Consider the following 14,518-nt stretch of genomic DNA (forward strand, 5'->3'; position numbering starts at 1 on the left):
CACTACAGCCCTCAAAAGGAGATCCAACAGCTCTGTCAATTAATGCTAATCCGAATAACTCCTTGCATTAGAGCCAGAGATGTACCAATGCGTTACAAACTTGCTCAATTTGTGAAGCTCTTTCTCTTAAATAAATCATCCAATTGTTCTGAAATTGTAATAAGTTATTTGTGCGTACATTTACCGGGTGATCAAAAAGTCAGTATAAATTTCAAAACTGAATAAATCACGGAATAATGTAGATAGAGAGGTAAAAATTGACAAACATGCTTGGAATGACATGGGGTTTTATTAGAACAAAAAAAAACACCCCATATTGCTAGACGCTTGAAAGATCTCTTGCGCGCGCGTTTGGTGATGATCGTTTGCTCAGCCGCCACTTTGGTCATGCTTGGCCTCCCAGGTCCCCAGACCTCAGTCCGTGCGATTATTGGCTTTGGGGTTACCTGAAGTCGCAAGTGTATCGTGATCGACTGACATCTCTAGCGATGCTGAAAGACAACATCCGACGCCAATGCCTCACCTTAACTCCGGACACGCTTTACAGTGCTGTTCACAACATTATTCCTCGACTACAGCTATTGTTGAGGAATGATGGTGGCCATATTGAGCATTTACTGTCAAGAACATAATCTTTGTTTTGGATTACTTTGTTGTGCTAATTATTGCTCTTCTGATCAGGTAAAGCGCCATCTGTCGGAAATTTTTTGAACGTTTGTAACTTTTTTTTTGTTCTAATAAAGCCCCATGTCATTCCAAGCATGTGTGTCAATTTGTACCTCTCTATCTACATTATTCCGTGATTTATTCAGTTTTCAAATTTATACTGACTTTTTGATCACCCAGTACATCACATCCACCGATTTCCGTCCCATTCGGATAATTCGTTCGTGGTGGGTGGTTTTTATTCATCTACATCTACATCTACATGGAGACTCTGCAAATCATATTTAAGTGCCTGGGAGAGGGTTCATCCAACCACCTTCACAATTTTCTGTTATACCAATCTAGTATACTGCGCGGAAACAATGAACACCTGCATCTTTCCGTACGACCTCTGATTTCCCTTATTTTATCGTGGTGATCGTTTCTCCCTATGTGGGTCGGTGTCAAACAAATATTTTCGCATTCGGAGGAGAAAGTTGGTGACTGGAATGTCGTGAGAAGATTCCGTCGCAACGAAAAACGCCTTTCTTTTAATGATGTCCAGCCCAAATCCTGTATCAGATCTATGACACTCTCCCATATTCCGCGATAATACAAAACGTGCTGCCCTTCTTTGAACTTTTTCGATGTATTCCGTCAGTCCTATCTGCTAAGGATCCCACACCGCGAGGACGGACAAGAGTAGTGTAGGCAGTCTCCTTAGTAGATCTGTTACATTTTCCAGGTGTCCTGCCAATAGATCGCAATCTTTGGTTAGGCTTCCCCACAACATTTTCTATGTATTCCTTCCAATTGAAATTGTTCTTAATTGTAATACCAGGGTATTTAGTTGAATTTACATCATTTAGATTTGACTGATTTATCGTGTGACCGAAGTTTAACGAGTTCCTTTTCGCACTCATGTGGATGACCTCATACTTTTCGTTATTTAGGGTCAACTGCCACTTTTCGTACCATTCAGATATCTTTTCTAGATCGTTTTGCAGTTTGTTTTGATCTTCTGATGACTTTATTAGTCGATAAACTACAGCGTCATCCGCGAACAACCTATGACGACTGCTCAGACTGTCCCCAAAATCGTTTATATAGCAAAGGGCCTATAACACTACCTTGAGGAACGCCAGAAATCACTTGTGTTTTACTCGATGACTTTCCATCAATTAATACGAACTGTGAACTCTCTGACAGGAAGTCACAAATCCAGTCACATAACTGAGACGACATTCCATAAGCACGCAATTTCACTACAAGCCGCTTGTGTGGTACAGTGCGAAAAGCCTTGCAGAAATCCAGAAATACGAAGTCGATCTGAAATCCCTTGTTAATAGCACTCTTCATGTGAATAAAGAGCTAGTTGTGTTTCATAGGAACGATGTTTTCTAAACCCATGTTGACTGTGTGTCAATAGACAGTTTTCTTCGAGGTAATTCATAATGTTTGAACACAACATATGTTCTAAAATCCTGCTGCATATCGACGTTAACGATATGGGCCTGTAGTTTAGTGGATTACTCCTACTACCTTTCTTCAATATTGATGTAACTTCTTAGATTGTATGCCTAAATATTGTTTACACAATAAAGACTTAACATTTCTTGAAAGAAGTCGTTTTCCTGTATGATGCTGTCCGTTATTTGAAACAGAAACTTTGTTTTTTGAGCTATTAGCTAATGTCTCCCACCTGTGGAGCCCTATCAAACAATGTCATACAAAAACTATGTCATACACTCCCATCTGTCAGTATGCCATGCTTCGCAAAGCAGAATATAAAGGTGAATATGAAATGATGCTCCATATTCCTGTCGAAGGGCATGAAATTGTAAAAGAGACTTACCAGACTCCTTGTCCTTACACAGTTAATAAGAAACAGATATTTTGTGCACATTTTTATTACATTTAGTACTTTTGAGAGCGAGATCTCATTGACTGTGTTACTAAAAATAATAATTTTTTCAGGGAATGGAATGTCATGGTGTTCCAGAATATGTAATAGTTAATGGGAGAGTGTGTGTTGATGCAGGTGTTTTGAAGGCTGTTCAAGGTTTTGGAAAATTTGTTCCAACACCAGTGTATTCAGAATATGTATATGAGAAGGTGAAACAAGCCAAAGTAAGTACTATTAATTTTATGTGACTGTTTGTATGAATATACTCCTCTTTTTTAACTTGCATTTATTGAAACTTGGATGTATCAATATGTAGACCTTAAACTGCCCAGTGTGTTCACATACCTTTTGCACTGGTGATATTGCGACAGTGTCTTCTTGATAAATGCAAATAATTTTGTAATTGTATAGCTTAATACCTTCTTTTGCAATTGGAATGAAAGTCTTATTAAGATCAGACGCGTTTCGCATCTTCAGTGACCCAACAATACGGTTTTTACAGTGGCCACTGAAGATGCTCAAGGATAAAGCGAAACAGGTCTGGTCTTAACAACACTGTCATTACAGCTGCAAAAGACGGTAATTAAAATACATAACTTGTATATCTGAAACTGCGGAAAAAGGGGCGGGAAAACAGAAGACAACACGTATAATTTTTCAGTGTTTACTTATCCAGTGGCGCAGCGTGAATTTCTGTCACCCGGTGCGAGACCTAAATTTGCTGCTGCCTATTTGTGCAATTAGGCAAAAAGCAATAGAGGCTTTGACAATGCGTGGCCATATTAGGTTAATGCTTATCAAAAGAAGATACGGCCGTTATAGGCCTAATTCATTAGCCCTGCATAAGTGTTTGGTGGCTTCCAAGCTTTTCGTTACCCTGAACAAGTCGTTTGCAAAAACTATTTATATGACTTATTTGTGTGAATTGTCGGGAACAGCAAAGAAAAACATCATATATTTAAGACAGTTTCAACAAAGAAAATAGACGTATTCATGCTATAAGAAGTTAATAATTTGTATCATCAGAACCTACAGGGAAACGGAATTTCATAGCAATAAATTGTGTTGTTCTGATTCAATTTTAGGGAGTACTTTCACGCATATCATGCCGAAAATAACTCCTTGTCAACAGGAAGTCAGTAGATATTTCGACTGTTCATTACACGAAGTGCATCCAGTCTGTGTATGAAAAGGCACGCCCCATTTTTCGGCTTACCACTAGCTTCGGGGTAGAATTCTGTTAAACCAGGCGCTGTTATATTCAGGAGAATCCCATTACTCATAGGGGCTTACCTTGACATACAAAATTTTCGTAATGTTAGAACGAAAATAATAGTAACGAACAGTCGCACCAGAAAGCAATGTCAAATAGGACAGTGCTATCAGCAGGGAGGGAAGAACTAGTAACAGAGGAGGACGACGATGCTTACGCTGGGACAGAAGCCAGTCAATGAGTTACCGCAGCACTTGTTAGCTGAAACATTTAATCTAAAACTGACGTCCTCCAGACTAGAAATGTAGAGGTCTCAATAACAATCTAGAGCACAGGTAGACATCCACCACGGTATGGGGAACAGATGGTAGACATTTTCCCAGTCCTGACGTTCGAGATGAGTGATTACGTACCAACTGAATCATGTCGTTATCTTTCGGTGCCCATAGACATCCTGTGACATCAAGAAGGCACGTTTTCTTAGAGCAATATGCGGCCGTGCATTGTCGTAGAGGAAACAGATAATTGCAGAAGGTTTTCAGTGGAGAAACTAGACACACGTATAGCTATCACTAATGTTGTGACAGAATATCCTTGTCCAACAATTTGAATTGAAACTTTAAATACGTCTAGAACTGTCGACTGAAATTCACGTAACGTTTCGTTTAGCGATCGTGATGTACACTCATGTTCAGAAAAACAGAACACCTTCAACGACATGGGATAGGATGTTGATATTCACATGTACAGGTACATGTACGTTATCAGCATTTCACTCATTTTAGTTCAACATGTGTTCTGTTGCCCACCATGGTTCCTGATAACCTTCCCCATGCGTGACGCCATGTACACGCATAAGGCGCGAATGGCGTCCTGTCGTATAAACACCCATAAATGATGATTAACTGAAACCCTCAGCTGCCGACAGATGTTGTTGATATACCTCGATGTGGACAGCTGAAAACGTGTACCCCGACCGGGCCTCGAACCCGGGATCTCCTGCTTACATGGCAGACGCTCTATCCATCTGAGCCACCGAGGACACAGATGAATAGCGCGACTGCAGGGACTTATCCCTTGCACGCATCCCGTGAGACCCACATTCCCAACTGCCATGTAAGCAGGAGATCCCGGGTTCGAGTCCCGGTCGGGGCACACATTTTCAGCTGTCCACATCGAGGTTTATCAACAACACCTGTCGGCAGCTGAGGGTTTCAGTTAGTCATCATTTATTCCAGGGAAAAGCTGTACTGTCATCACCAGGATCTGTTCTTTCGAAAACAGTTACTGTTTTCATATATAACCACCCATGCTGCATTCATCTTGTTCCAAAGTTCATCTGTGGTGGCTGGCATTGGATCACAGCGCTGCAGTTGTCGTATCACCACATCCCGCACTTTTTCGATTGGCGACAAGTCTAGTGATCTGGCGTACCAGGGCAAAAGATAGACGTACGGTGACATCAAGAAAGCACGTGTTCTTGGAGCGATGTCCGGTCGTGCATTGTCTTGCTGAAAAATGGCGTGTGGGGTGTTTGTAGAAAGGGTATGGCTACGGTTTGCAGAATGTCATTCACTGGTCACAGGACGCTGGACACGCACCAGATGTGATTCGTGGTTGTACCACATGGCACCCCACACCATAAGGCGTTGAGCTGGCGCTGTATGTCTTGTGTGAATGCAATCACCGTGTTGCCGCTCCCCCTGTCTTCGGCGAACCAAAATGCGACGTGTTCCAACATTTCTACGGAGTTTTTCCATCCGTCTGTAAAGAATTCGCGTTAGTATTTTGCAGCTGTCACTTATTAAACTGATAGTTCGGTAATTTTCACATCTGTCAACACCTGCTTTCTTTGGGATTGGAATTATTATATTCTTCTTGAAGTCTGAGAGTATTTCGCCTGTCTCATACATCTTGCTCACCAGATGGTAGAGTTTTGTCAGGACTGGCTCTCCCAAGGCTGTCAGTAGTTCTAATGGAATGTTGTCTACTCCCGGGGCCTTGTTTCGACTTAGGTCTTTCAGTGCTCTGTCAAACTATTCACGCAGTATCGTATCTCCCGTTTCATCTTCATCTACATCCTCTTCCATTTCAATAATATTGTCCTCAAGTACATCGCCCTTGTATAGACCCTCTATATACTCCTTCCACCTTTCTGCTTTCGCCCGCATCTCGTGGTCGTGCGGTAGCGGTCTCGCTTCCCACGCCCGGGTTCCCGGGTTCGATTCCCGGCGGGGTCAGGGATTTTCTCTGCCTCGTGATGGCTGGGTGTTGTGTGCTGTCCTTAGGTTAGTTAGGTTTAAGTAGTTCTAAGTTCTGGGGGACTGATGACCATAGCTGTTAAGTCCCATAGTGCTCAGAGCCATTTTTTTTCTGCTTTCCCCTCTTTGATTAGAATTGGGTTTCACTGCTTAATTTACTGCATTTTTATATTTTCTCGTTTCATCAATTAAATTCAATACTTCGTCTGTTACCCAAGGATGCTGGGTGCGTTAGATTGTAAAAATCCCGAGATAGTTACAGGGCTCTGCCAATAATGCTCCAAACATTCTCAACCGGACAAAACATTTGGCAACCTTTCTGGGCAACGCAGGGTCTGACAAAGACGAAGACAAACGGTAGAGACGCTCGTCGTGTGCGGGTGGGCATTATCTTGCCGAAACGTGAGTCCAGGATGGCTGGCCATGAAGGGCAACAAAACATAGCGTAGAGTATCGTCGATGTACAGCTGTGCTGTGAGAGTGCTGCGGATGACAACCAAAGGGGTCCTGCTGTGAAACAAAACGGCCCCCCAGACTGTCGGTCCTCGGTGTCGTGCCCTGTGGTGGATGACGGCAGGATCAGTGTCCCACTGCTGTCCGAGGTATCTCCAGACTCGTCTTTGGCCAGTAATTTCATTGACTGGACTACAGGGTGAAAAGTATTTAAACCGAAAAACTCTGGGAGGCTGTAGGGGACAACAAAACAAATATTTTTCTCTAATGTCATTTTTTCCTATGGGGATTATTTAAACCAGTGAAGGCCGTTTTACGCTCTTCAGTTTTTGGAGGCCGTATTACGATCTTTAGTCGTTAGAGGGTGCATTACGCTCTTCAGGTGTAGGTAACTGCTGCCCATCAGTGTAGTAGTGCACTGTCTCTGTTTACTAATGGAGCGATACACCTGGAGTGAGTGGTCGGTGCGTACTACGTAGCGCACCACAACGGACGAGCTGCACAGCGGGTTTATCAACAACAATATCCTAATCGCCGCATCGCGCATCATACGACCTTTGCTGCTGTGTACCAACGTCTGAGTGAGATCGGGTCATTTAGCAGATTACCTGGACAGGGACGCTGTCGCACGGTAAGAACGCTGCAGTTTGAGCAGTTTGAGGAAGCTGTCATGCAGCATGTTGAGCGGGATCCTTCAATCAGCACTCGTGCAATTGCACGTAACATGGGAACGAATCAGACGAATGTAAGAACAGTCCTTGGAGAGCAGTTGTTACGTCCATTTCACTTACAGCGTGTCCACAACCTGTTGGTAAGGCGGGTACCAGGTTGAGATTCATTGGGAGAGTCCTTAGAAAATGTAGTCCATCAACAAAGGAGGTGGCTTACAAAACACTCGTTCGACCTATACTTGAGTATTACTCATCAGTGTGGGATCCGTACCAGATCGGGTTGACGGAGGAGATAGAGAAGATCCAAAGAAGAGCGGCGCGTTTCGCCACAGAGTTATTTGGTAACCGTGATAGCGTTACGGAGATGTTTAACGAAATCAAGTGGCAGACTCTGCAAGAGAGGCGCTCTGTATCGCGGTGTAGCTTGCTCGCCAGGTTTCGAGAGGGTGCGTTTCTGGATGAGGTATCGAATATATTGCTTCCCCCTACTTATACCTCCCGAGGAGATCACGAATGTAAAATTAGAGAGATTAGAGCGCGCACGGAGGCTTTCAGACAGTCGTTCTTCCCGCGAACCATACGCGACTGGAACAGGAAAGGGAGGTAATGACAGTGGCACGTAAAGTACCCTCCGCCACACACCGTTGGGTGGCTTGCAGAGTATAAATGTAGATGTAGATGTAGATGAACCAGTTGATTATCCACCCAGAGCACAGTTTTCGCATTGGTACCTGGAACAGTGTGAAATGCATCCTACATTTCCATCCGTTGTGTTCTTTACCGATGAAGCAACGTTCGGGCGTGATGGAGTCTTCAACATGCACAATTGGCATGTTTGGAGTGAGGATAACCCACATGCCACAGTTACTAGCGCTCATCAAGTGCGGTTCTTCGTCAATGTGTGGGTCGGTGTTGTTGGGGACGGTTTAATTGGGCCGTATCTGCTACTTAAACCATTAAATGACAGGCACTATTACAATTTTCTCGCCAGAATTGCTGGATGACGTCCCGCTACCTACAAGACAACGCATGTGGATCCAATATGACGGGGCGCCTGCACATTTCAGTCGTTGTGTGCGTCGATTCCTGGACCGACGGTTCCCACAAACGTGGATTGGCAGAGGTGGTCCTATACCATGGTTGCTCGATCCCCAGATATGTCCCCTCTGGACTTTGTTGTGTGGGAGAGATGCGCAACCTTGTTTACACAACTCCTGTTGCATCAGAAGACGATCTGCGTGCCCGGATAGAAGCAGCAGCGGGAACAATTCAGGATACTCCTGGGCTTTTTGCCCGTGTCAGACAGAACATGATCCGACGGTGTAACCTTTGTTTACGTGTCAATGGAGGCATTTTTGAAAATCTACTGTAATTGAAATTGGGGTGTGTTAATGTGTTGTCTGTTGGTCATAAAAAAATGGAAATTTTTAATTTTCCGCCAGAGAAATCTTCTTCTACCGGTTTAAATACTCCTCATAGGAAAAAATGACATTCGGGAAAAATATTTGTTTTGATTTCCCCTACAGCTTCCCAGAGATTGTCGGTTTAAATACTTTTCACCCTGTAGAATTGTCTTCAGTGATAAGTCCCGATAACTAGATGAACATTACCCTTAGGGGTCAAGCAGCCTTAGTCTACTGTAAATAGGCTAAAGACAAACTCTATTGCCAGTGGCGGTGGCCGAGCGGTTCTAGGCACTTATCGCAGGTTCGAATCCTGCCTCGAGCAGGTAGTAGTAAATTTTTTATGTCCTTAGGTTAGCTAGGTTTAAGTAGTTCTATGTTCTAGAGGACTGATGACCTCAGATGTTAAGTCCCACGTTGCTCACAGACAGCCATATTCTATTTTGAACAGCTTTCACTTGTGCAACTGCCTTGAAATTCTGAATAATACTTATGAAGTCCCAGTGGTAATACAGTTATCTGATCTAATCACGATGCAGACAGGATTGTCCGGCTTGACCGTAAGCTGCCCTGCCTCTTCGCGTTTGTGCCACTTGGAGCGATGCCGCCCCACTCGTTGGCCACACCTCCATGCAACGCCACTCGTGTACGAATCAGAAAAGTGTGTGTGTGTGTGTGTGTGTGTGTGTGTGTGTGTGTGTGTGTGTGTGTGTGTGTGTGTGTGCATATAATGTGTTATACATTTTTCTTCCTCATTATATCAGATAATGACCTCCGAAATTGAATGCAATACTTAGCTATAAACATTCAATTACAGCACATTATAATTATTAATTGAACTAATTATTCTGTCATCGGTATTGTAACCTCCTAACAGTAAAAAATATATAATTATAGCATTCACATTCTGCGTAGCGTACCAACAGATAAATTCCGTAACCTACCAATAATACAATGTGACTAATCTCTGAATAGAATTGTGGCTCACTTATAACCTTTCAATAATTATCTGATTGTGAATCTAAACTGATAAATTTGGACGTCAGCAGCGCTGCGTCATGGCCCTGGAAGATCATTCTGAATAAATTGAAAATTCTTACCTCAGTCAAGTCGCCGGATAACGCGTATATACACTCCTGGAAATTGAAATAAGAACACCGTGAATTCATTGTCCCAGGAAGGGGAAACTTTATTGACACATTCCTGGGGTCAGATACATCACATGATCACACTGACAGAACCACAGGCACATAGACACAGGCAACAGAGCATGCACAATGTCGGCACTAGTACAGTGTATATCCACCTTTCGCAGCAATGCAGGCTGCTATTCTCCCATGGAGACGATCGTAGAGATGCTGGATGCAGTCCTGTGGAACGGCTTGCCATGCCATTTCCACCTGGCGCCTCAGTTGGACCAGCGTTCGTGCTGGACGTGCAGACCGCGTGAGACGACGCTTCATCCAGTCCCAAACATGCTCAATGGGGGACAGATCCGGAGATCTTGCTGGCCAGGGTAGTTGACTTACACCTTCTAGAGCACGTTGGGTGGCACGGGATACATGCGGACGTGCATTGTCCTGTTGGAACAGCAAGTTCCCTTGCCGGTCTAGGAATGGTAACACGATGGGTTCGATGACGGTTTGGATGTACCGTGCACTATTCAGTGTCCCCTCGACGATCACCAGTGGTGTACGGCCAGTGTAGGAGATCGCTCCCCACACCATGATGCCGGGTGTTGGCCCTGTGTGCCTCGGTCGTATGCAGTCCTGATTGTGGCGCTCACCTGCACGGCGCCAAACACGCATACGACCATCATTGGCACCAAGGCAGAAGCGACTCTCATCGCTGAAGACGACACGTCTCCATTCGTCCCTCCATTCACGCCTGTCGCGACACCACTGGAGGCGGGCTGCACGATGTTGGGGCGTGAGCGGAAGACGGCCTAACGGTGTGCGGGACCGTAGCCCAGTTTCATGGAGACGGTTGCGAATGGTCCTCGCCGATACCCCAGGAGCAACAGTGTCCCTAATTTGCTGGGAAGTGGCGGTGCGGTCCCCTACGGCACTGCGTAGGATCCTACGGTCTTGGCGTGCATCCGTGCGTCGCTGCGGTCCGGTCCCAGGTCGACGGGCACGTGCACCTTCCTCCGACCACTGGCGACAACATCGATGTACTGTGGATACCTCACGCCTCACGTGTTGAGCAATTCGGCGGTACGTCCACCCGGCCTCCCGCATGCCCACTATACGCCCTCGCTCAAAGTCCGTCAACTGCACATACGGTTCACGTCCACGCTGTCGCGGCATGCTACCAGTGTTAAAGACTGCGATGGAGCTCCGTATGCCACGGCAAACTGGCTGACACTGACGGCGGCGGTGCACAAATGCTGCGCAGCTAGCGCCATTCGACGGCCAACACCGCGGTTCCTGGTGTGTCCGCTGTGCCGTGCGTGTGATCATTGCTTGTACAGCCCTCTCGCAGTGTCCGGAGCAAGTATGGTGGGTCTCACACACCGGTGTCAATGTGTTCTTTTTTCCATTTCCAGGAGTGTATATCTGCTCCTATAAGAAATTTTTCTGGCACAGCCCAGTGCAATGCTGGCCGATAGATTTGTCATGTATAAAAGGAAACAACTGATTTTTCTTTACGATAATCGTGATGACCATGTATTGGAGAGATTAGTAAATTCTTTAAATTGAGATGAATGATTGTCAAAAGTTAATTTTTATAAAAAAGATTATTATTAAGAGATTTCTTTTTAAAAGCATTTACATGGGACTTGATATAACAATACTACATATGCGTGAGGCTGCTTTTACCTTATACTACAACGCTAAGGCACCGCCATCGCTCCACACGACCGGCCCAGCCAACACGATACAGTAGACAGCTAGCTGCTGCTGCTGCTACTACTACAACTGCTACACAGTTCCTACTGCAGCCAACACTGCTCTCTGGTCTGAGATTCTCTTACAGCCTACATATCGCAGGCAGCGCGTGAGCAATCCATCGAAATTACATGTGCTCGAGTGCGCTAGCAACAATTTCCTTAATCATGGATCTCTTACAGTATTAAATATAGCTTTATAATGCATTATGCAAGTAACACTGCAGAAATAAACGTCAGTGTAGATAACTTATGGAGGTGGTAATTGTAGAATAGCAGGGTGATCACTCCTGCTGTGTTGTTGTAGTAAATTGTGCATAAAAAAGTACGCAAACTGCACAGTGACGTGGAGTATGTCAAATGTAGTTAAGAAAGGCAGGGATACAATACATGTAATAGCAGCCTTTTGATAAACTTGGATGCTGAAGTGACCCCTCTATATAATCACAGCTTATAATGTGGTGTAAAGGAGTCATGCATAGGTTTTTTAAGTTAATGAACTCAGGACTAATGCATGCTCATCATCCGTACCGCTTAAGTTTTTCCATTATTTTCCAATGCTCAGTGTTTGATAAACACAAGAATTCCGTCAAGGTTATCATGTTACAGCGGAGCTAGACGACATCACAAAGAAGTTCTGTGTGCGAGAGAAGAGCCCCCCTGGCAGGTAGCCATCGAGTGGGTTTCGATAAAGCATCGCCTGGCAGCTCAAGTTCGGCTATGAGGTGCACCAGCGTCTGTCAGCTGCGACTGATAACCGTTCGGATACTTCATGTGAATATTTGTATGCCACTGCTTTTTAAAATTTTGAATTGTAAGAGATGTTCTAGCTATATCTAGTTCCAGCTGTGCTACAGAAGAAGGAAGTTAACTGCTGTAAGGGTACATTTCAATAGTGGCCATTTGAAGATAAGTTTAATATTGCTGGTTTTGTAATAAATGTTGTTAATAGTCTGTCCAAAAGTATTGTACCAATTAAAAGATCATTATTCTGACTTATGCAGAGAATCTACTTTTTCTATTTCATCCTGGACTTTCCACTCTTTTATTTTAATTAGTATAGAACCTTATATTCCACTTGGACTTGGAAGAGCAGTTGACCGGAATGGACAGTGTCTTGAAAGGAGGGTATAACATGAACATCAACAAAAGCAAAACGAGGATAATGGAATGTAGTCGATTTAAGTCGGGTGATGCTGAGGGAATTAGGTTAGGAAATGAGACACTTAAAGTAGTAAAGGAGTTTTGCTATTTGGGGAGCAACATAAGTGATGATGGTCGAAGTAGAGAGGATATAAAATGTACACTGGCAATGGCAAGGAAAGCGTTTCTGAAGAAGAGAAATTTGTTGACATCGAGTATTGATTTAAGTGCCAGGAAGTCGTTTCTGAAAGTAAGCATGTATGGAAGTGAAACATGGACGGTAAATAGTTTGGACAAGAAGAGAATAGAAGCTTTCGAAATGTAGTGCTACAGAAGAATGATGAAGATTAGATGGGTAGATCACATAACTAATGAGGTATTGAACAGAATTGGGGAGGAGTTTTTGGCACAACTTGACTAGAAGAAGGGATCGGTTGGTAGGACATGTTCTGAGGCATCAAGGGATCACCAATTTGGTACCGGAGGGCAGTGTGGAGGGTAAAAATCGTAGAGGGAGACCAAGAGACGAATACACTAACCAGATTCAGAAGGATGTAGGCTGCAGTAGGTACTGGGAGATGAAGAAGCTTGCACAGGATAGAGTAGCATGGAGAGCTGCATCAAACCAGTCTCAGGACTGAAGACCACAACAACAACAACAACATTCCACTTTTGCGTGTGAAGCTGTTATAATTTCAGAACCTAAAAACATTGTTGCAGTACTCTTTAAGTACTGATTTTTCAATGCTAGTGAACAGTTCTTCTACCTAGAACTCAGAGATACTTTGTGAAAATGACCACACTCATGGCTCGGCAATACTCGTGAGTTTCCATGGCCAAGACAACTATCAAACACAAGCCTTAATTTGACCTCATATCGCTGAGAGGTGAATGCTGGTTTAAAAAGAAAACTGAATAATCCGCGGTCCAGCCGAGATTCAATCCCGCCACCTCTCGGTTTCCAGTCACATATTTACCGCTAGATAATTCTTCTACAGATTTCGATGAGTGAGTTTGCCAGTATCTAGATGTGACATATAGGACCGTATCTTTTGGCTGCACTGACTTAGAGGCATCACAATTTACACCGCCAAGGGACAGCAGATCTTAGTATTTGTCATAAGTTTCAACTTGATACCCCTAGACTTAGGGCTATATGGAATGTAGTAAATCGAGAGACAGGACAACTAGCCACGGAAGAGGATAACACCACCATACATTTAAATTGAAGAGCTATAATTATTAGCCACGGATAGCAGATGTTTTTAATATCAATTTCTTAAATGTAATACAAATGTATGGGGCCAAATATTCCAAGAGATGAGCCAAAAGGCTTTGATGAGCAGTTCAAAAACACGGATGCCTCACCCACTTCTCCTTCTGAAATTAAGATATATCAAAAATAAGAGCTCATCTGGATTTGATGGGGTTTAAGTGTATTACAGTCTTGTTCCCATATAATAAGCACAGTCTTTTCTGAAATATGCAAGGCAGCACTAACTCAGGGCGCTTTTTCAGAAAGACTGAAATACGCCTTTGTAAAACTCCTTTTCAGGAAAAGTAACTAGAGATATGTCAATAATTACTGACCCATTTCACTACTGACGTCATTTTCCAAATACCTGAGGTCATGTATTCCACAATACATATTCTCAGTAAGCCACACTTTGGATTACAGAAGAGTTGCTCAACTGGCAATGGATACTCACCAAATGTTACAGACAATAACATTTGGTATTTTCTGTGACTTTTTACGATGCTTCACTGTGTGAATCATAATATCTGCTGCATAAACTGAGGCTTAATGGAATTTATGGTATAGTTAAGCAATGATAAGCCCATATCTAACTAAAAGAATGCAGGAAATTATACTTAAGAAATCAGTCAATGTAAGCAGAGGAGATTCTTCTGAGAAATAGCTTATGAGGTTCCA

General features: G+C 43.6%; 1 protein-coding gene across 2 annotated transcripts in view; it reads left to right on the top strand.

The window, feature by feature from the left end:
* The window catches only part of LOC124551042 (dihydropyrimidinase-like), an 86,860-nt gene extending 74,410 nt beyond the window's left edge, over positions 1–12,450 (top strand). Inside the window, exons 11-12 of one of the 2 annotated variants that reach the window (XM_047125904.1) lie at positions 2,623–2,775; positions 12,037–12,450. In XM_047125904.1, coding sequence (XP_046981860.1) covers positions 2,623–2,775; positions 12,037–12,060 — 177 coding nt within the window. In that variant the 3' untranslated portion in view covers positions 12,061–12,450. The remainder of the gene's footprint in view (positions 1–2,622; positions 2,776–12,036) is intronic. The other variant, XM_047125905.1, reaches the window with a different exon arrangement.
* The last annotated feature ends 2,068 nt before the right edge of the window (positions 12,451–14,518 follow it).

Source organism: Schistocerca americana, chromosome 9 (assembly GCF_021461395.2).
Source record: "Schistocerca americana isolate TAMUIC-IGC-003095 chromosome 9, iqSchAmer2.1, whole genome shotgun sequence".
NCBI classification, from domain to species: Eukaryota; Metazoa; Arthropoda; class Insecta; order Orthoptera; family Acrididae; genus Schistocerca; species Schistocerca americana.